Source organism: Coregonus lavaretus, assembly GCF_964263955.1.
Source record: "Coregonus lavaretus genome assembly, contig: HAP1_SCAFFOLD_69, whole genome shotgun sequence".
NCBI lineage: Eukaryota > Metazoa > Chordata > Actinopteri > Salmoniformes > Salmonidae > Coregonus > Coregonus lavaretus.
This window is the reverse complement of record NW_028158220.1, coordinates 1,777,283-1,798,690: the sequence shown is the minus strand read 5'-3', so window position 1 is coordinate 1,798,690 and position 21,408 is coordinate 1,777,283. Positions and strand designations below refer to the sequence as shown.

Genomic DNA, 21,408 nt, shown 5'->3' with positions numbered 1-21,408 from the left:
CAGCCACTCTGTGATGACAAGCTCTGCTCTTTTATTTAGGGATCTAGTCTAGGTTAAACATCATAGGAAGACAGGTTTATCATGTGGAGGTTTCATTCAAGTCTCTGTTTAACTAAATACTCTTTGTCTTTGGCAGGAGAGAGACCAGACTCTCACTCTGACAGCGGGAAGAGTCCTTCAGCGGAACCAGACCCAGAGACGCCCAAACCAGCGAGACAACACCACTGCTTCCAATGTGAAAAGAGATTTTCCAGATCAGGGGACCTCAAAGCTCATGAGAGGACACACACAGGAGAAAAGCCTTTCCAATGTTCCCAGTGTGGAAAGAGTTTTACCATGTTAAATAACCTGAAAAGGCATGAGAGAATACACACAGGAGAAAAGCCATTCCAATGTTCCCATTGTGGAAAGAGTTTTACTCAGATAGGGCACCTAAAAGAGCATGAGCGAAAACACACAAGAGAAAAGCCTTACCACTGCTCCCAGTGTAAAAATAGATTTTCCCGAGTAGGGGACCTAAAAGCTCATGAGAGGACACACACAGGAGAAAAGCCTTTCCAATGTTCCCAGTGTGGAAAGATTTTTACCCTGTTAGCTAACCTGAAAAGGCATGAGAGAATACACACAGGAGAAAAACCTTACCACTGCTTCCAATGTGAAAAGCGATTTTCCCGATTAGGTGACCTAAAAGCTCATGAGTGGACACACACAGGAGAAGAGCCTTTCCAATGCTCCCAGTGTAAAAAGCGTTTTACCGTGTTAGCTAACCTGAAAAGGCATGAGAGAATACACACAGGAGAAAAGCCTTATCAATGTTCCCAATGTGGAATGAGTTTTATTCAGTTAGGGAGCCTGAAGGAGCATGAGTGGACACACACAGGAGAAAAGCCTTTCCAATGTTCCCAGTGTGGAAAGAGTTTTATCGTGTTAACTAACCTGAAAAGGCATGAGCGAATACACACAGGAGAAAAGCCATTCCAATGTTCCCAGTGTGGAAACAGTTTTACTCAGAGAGGGCATCTAAAAGAGCATGAGAGAATACACACAGGAGAAAAGCCTTACCACTGCTCCCAGTGTAAAAATAGATTTTCCCGAGTAGGGGACCTAAAAGCTCATGAGAGGACACACACAGGGGAAAAGCCTTTCCAATGTTCCCAGTGTGGAAAGAGTTTTACCGTGTTAGCTACCCTGAAAAGGCATGAGAGAATACACACAGGAGAAAAGCCATTCCAATGTTCCCAGTGTGGAAAGAGTTTTACCTGGTTAAGGAGCCTGAAGGAGCATAAGAGAACACACACGAAAAAAGCCCCACCACTGCTCTCTCTCTGTGTGGAAGGACAATTTCCCAGTCAGAGAACCTGAAATCACATGAGAGAATAGAGAGGCTGTGTTCTGACTTGTGTTTTTAATTGACAATTTGTGTTTTTGTTTATGCCACATGAAATCATTTTGTTTATATGAATTCTTACTCAGAAATAGGCATATTTTTGTTTTTTCACCTTGAGGCCTGATCATATCTAAAATCAGATTAAATACTATAAAATGTGTATTTTGTTTTGGTTATGAACTTTAATGCATTGGTTACAGGTATAACCCCTCAGTTGTTCATTATATTATTTGGATATTGCTAAATGTAAATTATTATATAGATGAATGGAACTTTGCATTTCTTGATTCTAACCTTAACCTATAGACTTTGATTTGATATATAAGATTAGGCTTTTGCTAAATTAATTTGATTGAAATTGATTGGATATATGATTTGGATATTGCAAAATGAATTTGATTACATGATTTGGATATTGCAAAATGTAGCATGTGCATTTCTTGATTCTAACATTGAAACCTTTTGAATTTACTTGTTTCATTTAGTTAATTTGTGTAGTAATCATCAAGCTAAAGGAAATATGAAAATGTGATGTTCTGGTAACATTGATAAGTTGTTGACATGAAAAACATTCACTACCTCATGACTGTTCCCATCAGTATTATTCCACCATGTCAGAGAGAACTGGTGCTGATTGTAAAAAGGATTTGATTAATGCAGCGTAATTTTATCTGAATAGAAATAAAATCACATGAGAGAATAGTGAGGCTGTGTTCTGACTTATGTTTTTGACTGAGAATTCATGTTTTTGTTCATGGCACATGAAATCATATTGTTTACGATTATACCTGTCTATATAAGGTCCCACAGTTCCCAAGAACACAGTAGCCTCCATCATTCTTAAATGGAAGAAGTTTGGAACCACCTAGACTCTTCCTAGAGCTGGCCGCCCGGCCAAACTGAGCAATCGGGGGAGAAGGGCCTTGGTCAGGGAGGTGACCAAGAACCTGATGGTCACTCTGACAGAGTTCCAGAGTTCCTCTGTTGGGATGGGAGATCCTTCCAGAAGGACAACAATCTCTCTAGCACTCTACAAATCAGGCCTTTACGGTAGAGTGGCCAGACTGAAGCCACTGCTCAGTAAAAGGCACATGACAGCCTGCTTGGAGTTTGCCAAAAGGCACCTAAAGGACTCTCAGACCATGAGAAACAAGATTCTCTGGTCTGATGAAACCAAGATTGAACTCTTTGGCCTGAACGCCAAGCGTCACGGGTGGCGTAAACCTGGCATCCTCCCTACGGTGAAGCATGGTGGTGGCAGCATCATGCTGTGGGGATGTTTTTCAGCGGTAGGGACTTGTCAGGATCGAGGGAAAGATGAATGGAGAAAAGTACAGATGAAAACCTTCTCAGGACCTCAGACTGGGTTGAAGGTTCACCTTCCAATAGGACAACGTCCCTAAGCACACAGCCAAGACAACGCAGGTGTGGCTTCGGGACAAGTCTCTGAATAACCTTGAGTGGACCAGCCAGTGCCCAGACTTGAACCCGGTCGAACATCTCTGGAGAGACCTGAAAATAGCTGTGTAGCGACGCTCCCCATCCAACCTGATAGAGCTTGAGAGGATCTGCAGAGAAGAATGGGAGAAACTCCCCAAATACAGGTGTGCCAAGCTTGTAGCATCACACCCAAGAAGACTCTATGCTGTAATCGCTGCCAAAGGTGGTTCAACAAAGTACGTAGTAAAGGGTCTGAATACATACAGTGAGGGAAAAAAGTATTTGATCCCCTGTTGATTTTGTACGTTTGCCCACTGACAAAGAAATGATCAGTCTATAATTTTAATGGTAGGTTTATTTCAACAGTGAGACACAGAATAACAACAAAAAAGTCCAGAAAAACGCATGTAAAAAATGTTATAAATTGATTTGCATTTTAATGAGGGAAATAAGTATTTGACCCCCTCTCAATCACAAAGATGTCTGGCTCCCAGGTGTCTTTTATACAGGTAACGAGCTGAGATTAGGAGTGCACTCTTAAAGGGAGTGCTCCTAATCTCAGCTTGTTACCTGTATAAAAGAAACATGTCCACAGAAGCAATCAATCAATCAGATTCCAAACTCTCCACCATGGCCAAGACCAAAGAGCTCTCCAAGGATGTCAGGGACAAGATTGTAGACCTACACAAGGATGGAATGGGCTACAAGACCATCACCAAGCAGCTTGGTGAGAAGGTGACAACAGTTGGTGCGATTATTCGCAAATGGAAGAAACACAAAATAACTGTCAATCTCCCTCGGCCTGGGGCTCCATTCAAGATCTCACCTTGTGGAGTTGCAATGATCATGAGAACGGTGAGGAATCAGCCCAGAACTACACGGGAGGATCTTGTCAATGATCTCAAGGCAGCTGGGACCATAGTCACCAAGAAAACAATTGGTAACACACTATGCCGTGAAGGACTGAAATCCTGCAGCGCCCGCAAGGTCCCCCTGCTCAAGAAAGCACATATACAGGGCCGTCTGAAGTTTGCCAATGAACACCTGAATGATTCAGAGGAGAACTGGGTGAAAGTGTTGTGGTCAGATGAGACCAAAATCGAGCTCTTTGGCATCAACTCAACTCGCCGTGTTTGGAGGAGGAGGAATGCTGCCTATGACCCCAAGAACACCATCCCCACCGTCAAACATGGAGGTGGAAACATTATGCTTTGGGGGTGTGTTTATGCTAAGGGGACAGGACAACTTCACTGCATCAAAGGGACGATGGACGGGGCCATGTACCGTCAAATCTTGGGTGAGAACCTCCTTCCCTCAGCCAGGGCATTGAAAATGGGTCGTGGATGGGTATTCCAGTATGACAATGACCCAAAACAAACGGCCAAGGCAACAAAGGAGTGGCTCAAGAAGAAGCACATTAAGGTCCTGGAGTGGCCTAGCCAGTCTCCAAACCTTAATCCCATAGAAAATCTGTGGAGGGAGCTGAAGGTTCGAGTTGCCAAACGTCAGCCTCAAAACCTTAATGACTTGGAGAAGATCTGCAAAGAGGAGTGGAACAAAATCCCTCCTGAGATGTGTGCAAACCTGGTGGCCAACTACAAGAAACGTCTGACCTCTGTGATTGCCAACAAGGGTTTTGCCACCAAGTACTAAGTCATGTTTTGCAAAGGGGTAAAATATTATTTCCCTCATTAAAAATGCAAATCAATTTATAACATTTTTGGCATGCGTTTTTCTGGATTTTTTTGTTGTTATTCTGTCTCTCACTGTTCAAATAAACCTACCATAAAAATTATAGACTGATCATGTCTTTGTCAGCGGGCAAACGTACAAAATCAGCAGGGGATCAAATACTTTTTTCCCTCACTGTATGTAAATGATATGTTAAAGTTTTTATTAATGTATTAATTAATTAATTTTAATATTAATATTTATGTAAATGTGAAACTTCATTATTTCTTTATTTATATAAATTAGCAACAAAAACGTGTTTTAGCTTCGTCATTATGTGTATATTGATGAGGATTTTTATTTTATTTTAGTCTATTTTAGAATAAGGCTGTAACGTAACAAAATGTGGGAAAAGCCAATGGGTCCGAACACTTTCCGAATGCACTGTATTGTTACACCATGTAGGAGCAGTATAGACCTAGTCTGTTCATTATATACATCTATATGATGTATTGTTACACCATGTAGGAGCAGTATAGACCTAGTCTGTTCATTATATACATCTATATGATGTATTGTTACACCATGTAGGAGCAGTATAGACCTAGTCTGTTCATTATATACATCTATATGATGTATTGTTACACCATGTAGGAGCAGTATAGACCTAGTCTGTTCACTATATACATCTATATGATGTATTGTTACACCATGTAGGAGCAGTATAGACCTAGTCTGTTCATTATAAACATCTATATGATGTATTGTTACACCATGTAGGAGCAGTATAGACCTAGTCTGTTCATTATATACATCTATATGATGTATTGTTACACCATGTAGGAGCAGTATAGACCTAGTCTGTTCATTATATACATCTATATGATGTATTGTTACACCATGTAGGAGCAGTATAGACCTAGTCTGTTCATTATATACATCTATATGATGTATTGTTACACCATGTAGGAGCAGTATAGACCTAGTCTGTTCATTATATACATCTATATGATGTATTGTTACACCATGTAGGAGCAGTATAGACCTAGTCTGTTCATTATATACATCTATATGATGTATTGTTACACCATGTAGGAGCAGTATAGACCTAGTCTGTTCATTATAGACATCTATATGATGTATTGTTACACCATGTAGGAGCAGTATAGACCTAGTCTGTTCATTATATACATCTATATGATGTATTGTTACACCATGTAGGAGCAGTATAGACCTAGTCTGTTCATTATATACATCTATATGATGTATTGTTACACCATGTAGGAGCAGTATAGACCTAGTCTGTTCATTATATACATCTATATGATGTATTGTTACACCATGTAGGAGCAGTATAGACCTAGTCTGTTCATTATATACATCTACATGATGTATTGTTACACCATGTAGGAGCAGTATAGACCTAGTCTGTTCATTATATACATCTACATGATGTATTGCTACACCATGTAGGAGCAGTATAGACCTAGTCTGTTCATTATATACATCTATATGATGTATTGTTACACCATGTAGGAGCAGTATAGACCTAGTCTGTTCATTATATACATCTACTTTATGTATTGTTACACCATGTTGGAGCAGCATGTTAGATAGTTACTTATTTAGATTTTGTTTGACTTAATGAAACTGCCTTAAATGCAGATGTGCTGTAGTATAATTGTTTTTATTCTTACTCATTAAAAATCTGCACTAATCAATCAGCACATCCCTGTCTTTGTACGACTCAATATAATAGTATTATTTAATTATATACATTTAAAATAAACTTTGAAAATAAAATATTTTCCTCAACCGCGATACCCACTCCAGTCGGCAGATGGCGCTGTGCGTCTTTCAGGCGATGGTGAAAGCGTGACGTATAATCTAGTGGACGGGAGGCAACAGTCAACCACCTCCGTAGCTGGTTAGCCAACAGCCGAAAGATTCAAGCTCTAGACGCTTTCGGTGTATATTAGCTACTGTGTTTTAAACACACTTCGGTCGTATCTACTTGTTAACCTATTTAATTTAATATTAAATTGTTATTAGTCAGCTACAGGCTTGTTAAGTTAGCACTAGCCTAGCTAGCTAACATCCCCGACCATGAGCTCACTAAGCTACTCTCCTCCTGCTAAAGAAGAGGAGGTCTGCTGGACGGAGAAAGAAGCTCTAGTGAAAGAGGAGGAGGAAGAGGAGGATGTTACAATACAAAAACAAGTAGAGGGTGAAGCTGTTACCGTGAAAGAAGAAGAGAAAGACGTTACAGTGAAAGAAGAGGAAGACGCGTTCAGAGTGAAAGAGGAGGAGGATGTTACAGTGAAAGAAGAGGAAGAAGAGATAGAGGAGGATGCAGATTTTGGAGTGAAGAAGGAGGGAGAGATTACTGTCACGTTGAAAGATGAAGAGGAGGAGATAGGAGATCTGATTAACACCAGTAAGTACCGCCTTAAATGTGTTTTTCACTTTGGATATTTGGAGTTCGCTTGTCAATTCAATGGAGAGAGATGCTATGCTACTAGCATCATGTTATGATTTTGCAAAGCCATCTCCTATAGTGTTTTTTCTCAAAGTTGTCGGTATGTCACGTGTCCTACTTATCAGTACACTCAGAACAACTTAAGCATCACGAAACTTCTATTCGATCAAGTAAACATCACGTAGCACGTAAGCCATTCATTTAGTTGACCAACTTGGACCAGCTCACAGACCTCCATACAAAAACTCCACCTGCTGGAAGGAGAGATATTCCCGTGAGTTGGTTCTCTCTCTTCCTCTAGGGCTACACTAGCTTGTGCTAGCTAGCTAGTAATCTCCTTCCCAGACACTTCCACGCAGTGTGGGACGAGGTTAGCCAGCTAGCTACATTCCCTCGGCGTAAAGCAGTGCTCGGCAGGCCGGGGCTAAGGACACAGTGAAACATAGACTTGCCGTGCAGGCTGTTGTGCTGCTTACAACTTGGAGGAAAACATTTGGCCACGTTAACTACCGCCGGCGACACCGTGATACAGCTGCCCAGTGGGAAGCACCTCAGGGCCGGCATGCACCTCGAACACCGGTGATTTGGTATTTTATTAGGTGTAATGGTCGTTCGCAGTGGCTCGTCTTCATGCTCCTGAAATCAGTAACGTGTTGGTGCTTTCAAGAGAACTTCGGAACCTCATAGTTAAAGTGTATGGAAGTTTGTTGTGTAGAGCTTCCTGTTGGTCGATTCCGATATTTTCCAAGTGGGAAACCAAGGAAATGTTTCTATGAGTGTTCAAGTCGGAAATGTCAGAATGACCGATTCCCCAGTTGTCTTGAAAGCGGAAGGAACTAATTGGTAAGTCACTGTGACATCCAGATGGTGACCAACTCTTGCTCGACCATCAAAATAAACACAACTCTTGAGTCACGGGATGTTGGGAAGCAAGGTGGTTGTCTGAAATGAGCCTCCCGATAAAACCCTCCCAGTTTCCTCAAAGTTCGATAGAATAGTCAATTTAGTATCATTGTTTTTTGAGGGATTTTGTTGTTTTGTTTTATCTAAATTTTTCAACAATGTCTGCGTTGAATTCAGCTTCAACACACGTAGCACAATCGCTAGCGCAGCGGCTAACGTTCTAGCTCTGTAGACTTTTAGGGATAAAGGAGGGTCTGGAGGATAGCAGGCCGCGGGAATGCGTGAGACAAATTAGGCTGAATATGTTTCTGCTTTGATGAAAGTGGTGAAAGAACAGGTCCATTATTGGCTGGACAATTGAAACAAAAAAGATGCCAGTTTTGTAATACCATGTATCAAAAGTGGAAGTGTGGAGGTACTGACTGGTACAAAAGATATTAACAATGTGTTTTATGACTTTTATTGGACTCTTTATATAAGTCTGAATGTAACTTAGACCCAGCTAAATTGAATGCCTTTTTCCAAGGGTGTCCCCAGATCAAATAAAGGATTTGGATGCTCCTATACTAGAATCTGATATAAGAACAGCCATCACCTCAATGAAGTCTGGAAAGTCACCAGGAGTAATCAAATCAAATTTTATTTGCCACATGCGCCGAATACAACAGGTGTAGACATTTCTGTGAAATGCTTACATACAGCCCTTAACCAACAATGCATTTATTTTTAAATAAAAAAAGTAAAATAAAACAACAAAAAAAGTGTTGAAAAAAGAGCAGAAGTAAAATAAAATAACAGTAGGGAGGCTATATACAGGGGGGTGTTAGACAGCTTCCTGGTTGAGTGTTTATAAGAGAAATATTGGCGTTATTATAATAATATAATATGACATTTAGCAGACGCTTTTATCCAAAGCGACTTACACTCATGTGTGCATACGTTTTTACGTATGGGTGGTCCCGGGGATCGAACCCACTACCCTGGCGTTACAAGCGCCGTGCTCTACCAATTGAGCTTCAGAGGACCACCAATGTCATGCAATAAAATGCAAATTAATTACTTAAAAATCATACAATGTGATTTTCTGGATTTTTGTTTTAGATTCCGTCTCTCACAGTTGAAGTGTACCTATGATAAAAATGACAGACCTCTACATGCTTTGTAAGTAGGAAAACCTGCAAAATCGGCAGTGTATCAAATACTTGTTCTCCCCACTGTATATATACAGTACCAGTCAAAAATTTGGACACCTACTCATTCAAGGGTTTTTCTTAATTTTTTACTATTTTCTACATTGTAGAATAATAGTGAAGACATCAAAACTATGAAATAACACATGGAATCATGTAGCAACCAAAAAAGTGTTAAACAAATCAAAATATATTTTATATTTGAGATTCTTCAAAGTAGCCACCCTTTGCCTTGACGACAGCTTTGCACACGCTTGGCATTCTCTCAACCAGCTTCATGAGGTAGTCACCTGGAATGCATTTCAATTAACAGGTGTGCCTTGTTAAAAGTTAATTTGTGGAATTTCTTTCCTTGACTTCTTCCACATTTTTGTTACGTTACAGCCTTATTCTAAAATTGATTATATAAAAATGTTCCTTGTCAATCTACACACAATACCCCATAATGCCAAAGCAAAAACAGGTTTTTAGATGTATTTGCTAATAATCCCAAGGAATAATTCTCAGAGTAATAATGTTACTATATAATGTTATAATGTATAATATAATATAATAATATGATGTAATATAATATAAAGATAGCTAGCCAGGTGTTTCACGTCAGCCTCCAGAGAGGTAGTCAGGTCTCCCAGCCAGGCGTTTCACGTCAGCCTCCAGAGAGGTAGTCAGGTCTCCCAGCCAGGCGTTTCACGTCAGCCTCCAGAGAGGTAGTCAGGTCTCCCAGCCAGGCATTTCACGTCAGCCTCCAGAGAGGTAGTCAGGTCTCCCAGCCAGGCGTTTCATGTCAGCCTCCAGAGAGGTAGTCAGCTCTCCCAGCCAGGCGTTTCACGTCAGCCTCCAGAGAGGTAGTCAGGTCTCCCAGCCAGGCGTTTCACGTCAGCCTCCAGAGAGGTAGTCAGGTCTCCCAGCCAGGCGTTTCACGTCAGCCTCCAGAGAGGTAGTCAGCTCTCCTGCACCTTTTTCAGATCCGCCAGCCAGGCGTTTCACGTCAGCCTCCAGAGAGCTAGTCAGGTCTCCCAGCCAGGCGTTTCACATCAGCCTCCAGAGAGGTAGTCAGGTCTCCTAGCCAGGCGTTTCACGTCAGCCTCCAGAGAGGTAGTCAGGTCTCCCAGCCAGGCGTTTCACGTCAGCCTCCAGAGAGGTAGTCAGGTCTCCCAGCCAGGCGTTTCACACCAGCCTCCAGAGAGGTAGTCAGGTCTCCCAGCCAGGCGTTTCACATCAGCCTCCAGAGAGCTAGTCAGGTCTCCCAGCCAGGCGTTTCACGTCAGCCTCCAGAGAGGTAGTCAGGTCTCCCAGCCAGGCGTTTCACGTCAGCCTCCAGAGAGGTAGTCAGGTCTCCCAGCCAGGCGTTTCACGTCAGCCTCCAGAGAGGTAGTCAGCTCTCCTGCACCTTTTTCAGATCCGCCAGCCAGGCGTTTCACGTCAGCCTCCAGAGAGGTAGTCAGGTCTCCCAGCCAGGCGTTTCACGTCAGCCTCCAGAGAGGTAGTCAGCTCTCCCAGCCAGGCGTTTCACGTCAGCCTCCAGAGAGGTAGTCAGCTCTCCTGTACCTTTTTCAGGTAGTCAGGTCGGAGTCAGGTGTAAAGGGCTGTAATCATCATGGTGTGGAACTCTGTTGTTGTTTTGAGTGATGCAATAACAGGAAGTCTCGTTTCGCGGATTAGTTGAATCTGCTTTGAAAAGTACCAGAAACCTCTTGCCCACAGTGGTCTAAAGTAGTGCACTATATAGGGAATATGATGCTTGGATTCAACTACATACATTTTCATCTTAACTTTCTCAGAGCGTAGAAGAAGAAGCGTAGAAGAAGCTTGATGGCCTCGAATTTTCATTTTAGCGCCCCCAGACAAAACCACACCTCTGGGCAAAGTGCGAGTCTCTGGGCTTTCAGGCTCAGGAGAGGACAGTGATGAAACTGGGTCTTGTAGGCCGGGTTTTTCCTCAGTCCTGTTTTTGTCTTTATGTTTCGTGACATTTTGAAAGCAAAGTAGTCTTCTTGCGTACTCCAGAAAGGGATCACCAAAATAATATTTGAAAAGAAATACGGTTTTACTGCTAAATTCACATTAACTTTAAGAATACTGCGGGAGCAAACGGAAAACACACTGCGACCGAAATGTTTGATGATTGTCTAGGTTGCCTTGGTGACCACTGTTCTTCACACTGGCTATTACTTTCATGAACTCCACCCCCAACCAAGACCAAATCTGAACCAATCATAGACGTCTGTTTCACAAGTTTGGACACACAGTAACTGGATACTCTGTTTGTCTTTGGCAGGAGAGAGACCAGACTCTCCCTCTGACAGCGGGAAGAGTCCTTCAGGGGACCCAGACCAGGGTCCTTCAGGGCAATCAGACCAATCAGAGGCTCCCAAACCAGCAGGACAACATCACTGCTCCCACTGTGGAAGGAATTTTACTAAGTTAGGGAGCCTGAAGAAACATGAGAGGACACACACAGGGAAAAATACTTTCCAATGTTCCGAGTGTGGGAAAGGTTTTCTTTGGTTATATCACCTTAAAAGGCATGAGAGGACACACACAGGAGAAAAACCTTTCCGGTGTTCAGAGTGTGGAAAGAGTTTTAACGAATTAGGGTACCTGTTAATACACAAGAGAATACACTCGGGAGAGAAGCCTTACCACTGCTCCAAATGTGGAATGACTTTCACCTGGTTAGGGAGCCTGAAAACGCATGAGAGAATACACACTGGAGAAAATCCTTTCCAATGTTCCCACTGTGGAAAGAGTTTTAGCCAGTTAGGGAACCTGAATAGGCACAAGGGGACACACACAGGAGAGAAGCCTTACCAATGCTCTCAGTGTGGAAAGAGTTTTAGGGGTTTAGTGAGCCTGAAACAGCATAAGAGAATATACACAGGAGAGAAGCCTTACCACTGTCCCCAGTGTGAAAAGAGTTTTAGATGGTTAGGCACCTTGAAAATGCACGAGAGGACACATACAGGAGAAAAGCCTTACCAATGCACAATGTGTGGAAAGAGGTTTACCCAGTTAAAGTCCATGAAATTACACGGGAGGATACATACAGGAGAGAAGCCTTACCACTGCTCCCACTGTGGAATGACTTTTACCTGGTTAATAAACATGAAAACTCATGAGAGAATACACACAGGAGAGAAGCCTTATCAATGTTCCGAGTGTGGAAAGACTTTCAGGGGTTTAGTAAACCTGAAACAGCATGAGAGGTCACACCCACAAGAAAAGCCCTACCAATGCTCCCTGTGTGGAAAGAGTTTTACCAAGTTAGGGGGCCTGACTAGGCATGAGAGGACACACACAGGAGGGGATAAGACCTACCACTGCTCCCTGTGTGGAAAGACATTTAACCGGTTAAGACATCTGAATAAGCATGAAAGAATACATACACAGGAGGAGAAGACATACCACTGCTCTCACTGTGGAAAGACATTTTCCCAGTCAGAGGACCTGAAATCACATGAGAGAATAGAGAGACTGTGTTCTGACTTACGTTTTTGACTGAGAATTTGTGTTGTTGTTGATGCCACATAAAATCATGTTGTTTAATGAAATCATTTAAAAAATCGGTTTACTTAAAAATAATAATAAATGGTATCATGTATAAATGAGATGTAAAAAATTAGGTGTATGACAGGTGTATGAAATCGAGCAATCTTCATAGAAAAACATTGGCAGTAGAATGGCCTTACTGAAGAGCTCAGTGACTTTCAATGTGGCACCGTCATAGGATGCCATCTTTCCAACAAGTCAAATTTCTGCCCTGCTTGTGCTGCCCTGGTCAACTGTAAGTGCTGTTATTGTGAAGTGGAAACGTCTAGAAGCAACAACGGCTTAGCCGCAAAATGGTAGACCACACAAGTTCACAGAACGGGACCGCCGAATGCTGAAGCACATGAAAATCGTCTGTCCTCGGTTGCAACACTCACTACCGAGTTCCAAACTGCCTCTGGAAGCAACATCAGCACAATAACTGTTTGTCGGGAGTTTCATGAAATGGGTTTCCTTGGCCGAGCAGCCGCACACAAGCCTAAGATCACCATGAGCAATGCCAAGTATCGGCTGGAGTGGTGTAAAGCTCGCTGCCATTGGACAGTGGAAACGTGTTCTCTGGAGTGAAAATGGGTCTCTGTTTCCCCCAACGGACGTACCTTTACGTTTTCACTGTACTGTTTACACCTGCTGTGTCCTGTGCACATGACAAACTTTGATTTGGTTTTTATTTGAGACAAAGCTATGAATGCAAGGACTGACCATCCATAAGATGGAAATGATAGTTTAATCCCTTTACAGTCTAAGCCCTGTCTAAGGATAGGAGAGGGGGGGTCTACTGAGCTATATGGAATGGTTTTAGGAAGGTTATACCAAGGATCATTTTGGGGGGGGTCTACTGAGCTATATGGAATGGTTTTAGGAAGGTTATACCAAGGATCATTTTGCTATTTGATTTTGAATTGTAAGACCCCTTGAAGTATCAACAAAAAAAATAATCAAAAGTTATTTCATGTCGAAAGATTATTTGCCGATACTGCTTTTAGCCCATACAAACACATTGAATAACATATTCACTACATGGAACAACAGATAGTCCCCCCCCAAAAAAATCTAAAGGACTATTGTTCTTAAATGTCTGTCCTATATCTGAGAGATATAAAAACAATTTTTTTTATCACTAAGCAGTTTCCATATCAAGTGCATTCGGAAAGTAGTTTCGACCCCTTGACTTTTTCCACATTTTGTTTCGTTACAGCCTTATTCTAAAATGGATTAAATTACACACAGTACCCCATAATGACAAAGCGAAAACAGGTTTTTAGAATTATTTTCACATTTATTAAAAATAAAAACAGAAATACCTTTATTTACCTAAGTATTCAGACCCTTTATGAGAATCGAAGTTGAGCTCAGGTGCATCCTGTTTCCATTGACCATCCTTGAGATGTTTCTACAACTTGATTGGAGTCCACCTGTTGTAAATTCAATTGATTGGACATGATTTGGAAAGGCACACACCTGTCTATATAAGGTCCCACAGTTGACAGTGCATGTCAGAGCAAAAACCAAGCCATGAGGATGAAGGAATTGTCCATAGAGCTCTGAGACAGGATTGTGTAGAGACACAGATCTGGGGAAGGGTACCAAAACATTTCTACAGCATTGATGTCCCCAACAACACAGTGGCCTCCATCATTCTTAAATGGAAGAGGTTTTGAACCACCAAGACTCTTCCTAGAGCTGGCCGCCCGGCCAAACTGAGCAATCGGGGGAGAAGGGCCTTGGTCAGGGAGGTGACCAAGAACCCGATGGTGACTCTGACAGAGCTCCAGAGTTCCTCTGTGGTGTTGGGAGAACCTTCCAGAAAGACAACCATCTCTGCAGCACTCCACCAATCCGGCCTTTATGGTAGAGTGGCCAGACGGAAGCCACTCCTCAGTAAAAGGCACATGACAGCCCGCTTGGAGTTTGCCAAAAGGCACCTAAAGGACTCTCAGACCATGAGAAACAAGATTCTCTGGTCTGATGAAACCAAGACTCTTTGACCTGAATGCCAAGCGTCACGTTTGGAGGAAACCTGGCACCATCCTTACGGTGAAGCATGGTGGTGGCAGCATCATGCTGTGGGGATGTTTTTTAGCGTCAGGGACTGGGAAACTAGTCAGGATCGAGGGAAAGATTAACGGAGCAAAGTACATAGAGGTCCTTGATGAAAACCTGCTCCAGAGTGCTCAGGACCTCAGACTGGGGCGAAGGTTCACCTTCCAACAGGACAACGACCCTAAGCACACATCCAAAACAACACAGGAGTGGCTTCAGGACAAGTCTCTGACTGTCCTTTAGTGGCCCAGCCAGAGCCCGGACTTGAACCCGATCGAACATCTCTGGAGAGACCTGAAAATAGCTGTGCAGCGACGCTCCCCATCCAACCTGACAGAGCTTGAGACGATCTGCAGAGAAGAATAGGAGAAACTCCCCAAATACAGGTGTGCCAAGCTTGTAGCATCATACCCAAGAAGACTCGATGCTGTAATCGCTGCCAAAGGTGCTTCAACAAAGTACTGAGTAAAGGGTCTGAATACGTATGTAAATGTGATATTTCCGTAAAAAACAACAACAGCTTTTGCTTTGTCATTATTGGGTATTGTGTGTAGATTGATGAGGAATAATCTTTTAAAATCAAATTTAGAATAAGGCTGTAACGTAACAAAATGTGGAAAAAGTCAAGGGGTCTGAATACTTTCCGAAGGCACTGTATTAGAGGGAAATCGTTGCTGTTTGGGGAGGAGAGGCCAACCAGCTTGTATGAGGAGGAAACCATTCCTGTTTGGGGAGGAGAGGCCAACCAGCTTGTATGAGGAGGAAACCATTCCTGTTTGGAGAGGAGAGGCCAACCAGCTTGTCTAAGGAGGAAACCGTTCCTGTTTGGGGAGGAGAGGCCAACCAGCTTGTCTGAGGAGGAAACCATTCCTGTTTGGGGAGGAGAGGCCAACCAGCTTGTCTAAGGAGGAAACCGTTCCTGTTTGGGGAGGAGAGGCCAACCAGCTTGTCTGAGGAGGAAACCATTCCTGTTTGGGGAGGAGAGGCCAACCAGCTAAGGAGGAAACCATTCCTGTTTGGCGAGGAGAGGCCAACCAGCTTGTCTAAGGAGGAAACCGTTCCTGTTTAGGGAGGAGAGGCCAACCAGCTTGTCTAAGGAGGAAACCATTCCTGTTTGGCGAGGAGAGGCCAACCAGCTTGTCTAAGGAGGAAACCGTTCCTGTTTGGGGAGGAGAGGCCAACCAGCTTGTCTAAGGAGGAAACCATTCCTGTTTGGGGAGGAGAGGCCAACCAGCTTGTCTAAGGAGGAAACCATTCCTGTTTGGGGAGGAGAGGCCAACCAGCTTGTCTGAGGAGGAAACCATTCCTGTTTGGGGAGGAGAGGCCAACCAGCTTGTCTAAGGAGGAAACCATTCCTGTTTGGGGAGGAGAGGCCAACCAGCTTGTCTAAGGAGGAAACCATTCCTGTTTGGAGAGGAGAGGCCAACCAGCTTGTCTAAGGAGGAAACCGTTCCTGTTTGGGGAGGAGAGGCCAACCAGCTTGTCTAAGGAGGAAACCGTTCCTGTTTGGGGAGGAGAGGCCAACCAGCTTGTCTAAGGAGGAAACCATTCCTGTTTGGGGAGGAGAGGCCAACCAGCTTGTCTAAGGAGGAAACCGTTCCTGTTTGGGGAGGAGAGGCCAACCAGCTTGTCTAAGGAGGAAACCATTCCTGTTTGGGGAGGAGAGGCCAACCAGCTTGTCTAAGGAGGAAACCATTCCTGTTTGGGGAGGAGAGGCCAACCAGCTTGTCTAAGGAGGAAACCGTTCCTGTTTGGGGAGGAGAGGCCAACCAGCTTGTCTAAGGAGGAAACCATTCCTGTTTGGGGAGGAGAGGCCAACCAGCTTGTCTAAGGAGGAAACCATTCCTGTTTGGGGAGGAGAGGCCAACCAGCTTGTCTGAGGAGGAAACCATTCCTGTTTGGGGAGGAGAGGCCAACCAGCTTGTCTGAGGAGGAAACCATTCCTGTTTGGGGAGGAGAGGCCAACCAGCTTGTCTGAGGAGGAAACCATTCCTGTTTGGGGAGGAGAGGCCAACCAGCATGTCTGAGGAGGAAACCATTGCTGTTTGGGGAGGAGAGGCCAACCAGCTTGTCTAAGGAGGAAACCATTCCTGTTTGGAGAGGAGAGGCCAACCAGCTTGTCTAAGGAGGAAACCATTCCTGTTTGGAGAGGAGAGGCCAACCAGCTTGTCTAAGGAGGAAACCATTCCTGTTTGGGGAGGAGAGGCCAACCAGCTTGTCTAAGGAGGAAACCGTTCCTGTTTGGGGAGGAGAGGCCAACCAGCTTGTCTAAGGAGGAAACCGTTCCTGTTTGGAGAGGAGAGGCCAACCAGCTTGTCTAAGGAGGAAACCATTCCTGTTTGGAGAGGAGAGGCCAACCAGCTTGTCTAAGGAGGAAACCGTTCCTGTTTGGAGAGGAGAGGCCAACCAGCTTGTCTAAGGAGGAAACCATTCCTGTTTGGAGAGGAGAGGCCAACCAGCTTGTCTAAGGAGGAAACCATTCCTGTTTGGGGAGGAGAGGCCAACCAGCTTGTCTAAGGAGGAAACCATTCCTGTTTGGGGAGGAGAGGCCAACCAGCTTGTCTAAGGAGGAAACCGTTCCTGTTTGGGGAGGAGAGGCCAACCAGCTTGTCTAAGGAGGAAACCGTTCCTGTTTGGGGAGGAGAGGCCAACCAGCTTGTTTAAGGAGGAAACCATTCCTGTTTGGAGAGGAGAGGCCAACCAGCTTGTCTAAGGAGGAAACCATTCCTGTTTGGGGAGGAGAGGCCAACCAGCTTGTCTAAGGAGGAAACCATTCCTGTTTGGAGAGGAGAGGCCAACCAGCTTGTCTAAGGAGGAAACCATTCCTGTTTGGGGAGGAGAGGCCAACCAGCTTGTCTAAGGAGGAAACCATTCCTGTTTGGGGAGGAGAGGCCAACCAGCTTGTCTAAGGAGGAAACCATTCCTGTTTGGGGAGGAGAGGCCAACCAGCTTGTCTAAGGAGGAAACCGTTCCTGTTTGGGGAGGAGAGGCCAACCAGCTTGTCTAAGGAGGAAACCATTCCTGTTTGGAGAGGAGAGGCCAACCAGCTTGTCTAAGGAGGAAACCGTTCCTGTTTGGAGAGGAGAGGCCAACCAGCTTGTCTAAGGAGGAAACCATTCCTGTTTGGAGAGGAGAGGCCAACCAGCTTGTCTAAGGAGGAAACCATTCCTGTTTGGGGAGGAGAGGCCAACCAGCTTGTCTAAGGAGGAAACCATTGCTGTTTGGAGAGGAGAGGCCCTTTTTATGGAACCTTTACTTGAGACCTAGGTCTCTTTTCCACATGAATATACAACATCAATATACACATTATACCCAAACATATACTCATTAAAATACAAAAACACAGTCATGGGAAAATATATTGAGATCTCTTTTCCACATGAATATACAACATCAGTATACACATTATACCCAAACATATACTCATTAAAATACAAAAACACAGTCATGGGAAAATATATTGAGACCTAGGTCTCTTTTCCACATGAATATACAACATCAATATACACATTATACCCAAACATATACTCATTAAAATACAAAAACACAGTCATGGGAAAATATATTGAGACCTAGGTCTCTTTTCCACATGAATATACAACATCAGTATACACATTATACCCAAACATATACTCATTAAAATACAAAAACACAGTCATGGGAAAATATATTGAGACCTAGGTCTCTTTTCCACATGAATATACAACATCAGTATACACATTATACCCAAACATATACTCAGTAAAATACAAAAACACAGTCATGGGAAAATATATTGAGATCTCTTTTCCACATGTATATACAATATCAATATACACATTATACCCAAAGATATACTCATTAAAATACAAAAACACAGTCATGGGAAAATATATTGAGACCTAGGTCTCTTTTCCACATGAATATACAACATCAATATAAACATTATACCCAAACATATACTCAGTAAAATACAAAAACACAGTCATGGGAAAATATATTGAGATCTCTTTTCCACATGTATATACAACATCAATATACACATTATACCCAAACATATACTCAGTAAAATACAAAAACACAGTCATGGGAAAATATATTGAGATCTCTTTTCCACATGTATATACAACATCAATATACACATTATACCCAAACATATACTCAGTAAAATACAAAAACACAGTCATGGGAAAATATATTGAGATCTCTTTTCCACATGTATATACAACATCAATATACACATTATACCCAAACATATACTCAGTAAAATACAAAAACACAGTCATGGGAAAATATATTGAGATCTCTTTTCCACATGTATATACAACATCAATATACACATTATACCCAAACATATACTCAGTAAAATACAAAAACACAGTCATGGGAAAATATATTGAGATCTCTTTTCCACATGTATATACAACATCAATATACACATTATACCCAAACATATACTCATTAAAATACAAAAACACAGTCATGGGAAAATATATTGAGATCTCTTTTCCACATGAATATACAACATCAATATACACATTATACCCAAACATATACTCAGTAAAATACAAAAACACAGTCATGGGAAAATATATTGAGATCTCTTTTCCACATGTATATACAACATCAATATACACATTATACCCAAACATATACTCATTAAAATACAAAAACACAGTCATGGGAAAATATATTGAGGTCTCTTTTCCACATGTATATACAACATCAATATACACATTATACCCAAACATATACTCATTAAAATACAAAAACACAGTCATGGGAAAATATATTGAGGTCTCTTTTCCACATGAATATACAACATCAATATACACATTATACCCAAACATATACTCATTAAAATACAAAAACACAGTCATGGGAAAATATATTGAGGTCTCTTTTCCACATGAATATACAACATCAATATAAACATTATACCCAAACATATACTCATTAAAATACAAAAACACAGTCATGGGAAAATATATTGAGGTCTCTTTTCCACATGTATATACAACATCAATATACACATTATACCCAAACATATACTCATTAAAATACAAAAACACAGTCATGGGAAAATATATTGAGACCTAGGTCTCTTTTCCACATGTATATACAACATCAATATACACATTATACCCAAACATATACTCATTAAAATACAAAAACACAGTCATGGGAAAATATATTGAGACCTAGGTCTCTTTTCCACATGTATATACAACATCAATATACACATTATACCCAAACATATACTCATTAAAATACAAAAACACAGTCATGGGAAAATATATTGAGACCTAGATCTCTTTTCCACATGAATATACAACATCAATATACACATTATACCCAAACATATACTCATTAAAATACAAAAACACAGTCATGGGAAAATATATTGAGGTCTCTTTTCCACATGAATATACAACATCAATATAAACATTATACCCAAACATATACTCATTAAAATACAAAAACACAGTCATGGGAAAATATATTGAGACCTAGATCTCTTTTCCACATGTATAAACAACATCAATATACACATTATACCCAAACATATACTCATTAAAATACAAAAACACAGTCGTGGGAAAATATATTCAGACCTAGATCTCTTTTCCACATGAATATACAACATCAATATACACATTATACCCAAACATATACTCATTAAAATACAAAAACACAGTCATGGGAAAATATATTGAGACCTAGGTGTCTTTTATGCATGTATATACAACATCAATATACACATAATACCCAAACATATACTCTTTAAAATACAAACAAAAAGCAAACATCACGAATCACGCAGAAAAACAGTTACATTCCGCCACAAATACATTCCCAATCAATACTTTAAATTACCCGAACGGCACCAGAACATCAAGAAACAATTTATTTTAGAACTTTGTTCCAGTAATACGGTGCATTAAAACTAAAAGCAGATTCACCTTTTAGCTCGGTGGAGACCCTAGGAACCTCAAGAGTTAACCAATCCTGTGAACGGGTAAAACAACTCAGGTGTCTATACTTCAACAGCAAAGTTAGATAAGACAGAAGGTTATGAAATAGGGCCTTGTAAACAAAAAGGGGATAATGTAGAAATCTACGGGTCTTTAGCGAAGTCCAGACAACATTTTGATACAGGATGCAGTGATGAGTATCAAACCTGTCACCTGTAACAAAACGAAGGGCACTGTGGTAGACGGCATCCAAAGGTTTAGGAGTAGTAGCAGCTGGACTTTGATAAATAACATCACCATAATCAAGAACAGATAAAAAGGTTGACTGAATAATCTGCTTCCTACTGCTTAGAGAAAGGCACGATTTGTTTCTGTAGAAAAAGCCAACTTTAAATCTTAGCTTCTTAACCAGCTTATCTAAACTCAACAAAAAAAGAAACGTCCCCTTTTCAGGACCCTGTCTTTCAAAGATAATTCGTAAAAATCAAAATAACTTCACAGATCTTCATTGTAAAGGGTTTAAACACTGTTTCCCATGCTTGTTCAATGAACCATAAACAATTAATGAACATGCACCTGTGGAACGGTCGTTAAGACACTAACAGCTTACAGACAGTAGGGAATTAAGGTCACAGTTATGAAAACTTAGGACACTAAAGAGGCCTTTCTACTGACTCTGAAAAACACCAAAAGAAAGATGCCCAGGGTCCCTGCTCATCTGCGTGAACGTGCCTTAGGCATGCTGCAAGGAGGCATGAGGACTGCAGATGTGGCCAGGACAATAAATTGCAA

The 21,408-nt window shown here is 41.9% G+C and overlaps 2 protein-coding genes across 2 annotated transcripts in view; both read left to right on the top strand.

Moving 5' to 3' along the window:
- Positions 1–21,408, top strand: part of LOC311124275 (uncharacterized protein) — a gene marked incomplete at its 5' end in the record, with an annotated part of 339,652 nt that overhangs the window by 59,712 nt on the left and 258,532 nt on the right. The window lies entirely within an intron of this gene.
- The window catches only part of LOC311124270 (uncharacterized protein), a gene marked incomplete at its 3' end in the record, with an annotated part of 41,941 nt that overhangs the window by 15,860 nt on the left and 4,673 nt on the right, over positions 1–21,408 (top strand). Inside the window, exon 2 of the mRNA XM_084198439.1 lies at positions 137–608. Within this exon, the coding sequence (XP_084054565.1) occupies positions 137–608 (472 nt within the window). The remainder of the gene's footprint in view (positions 1–136; positions 609–21,408) is intronic.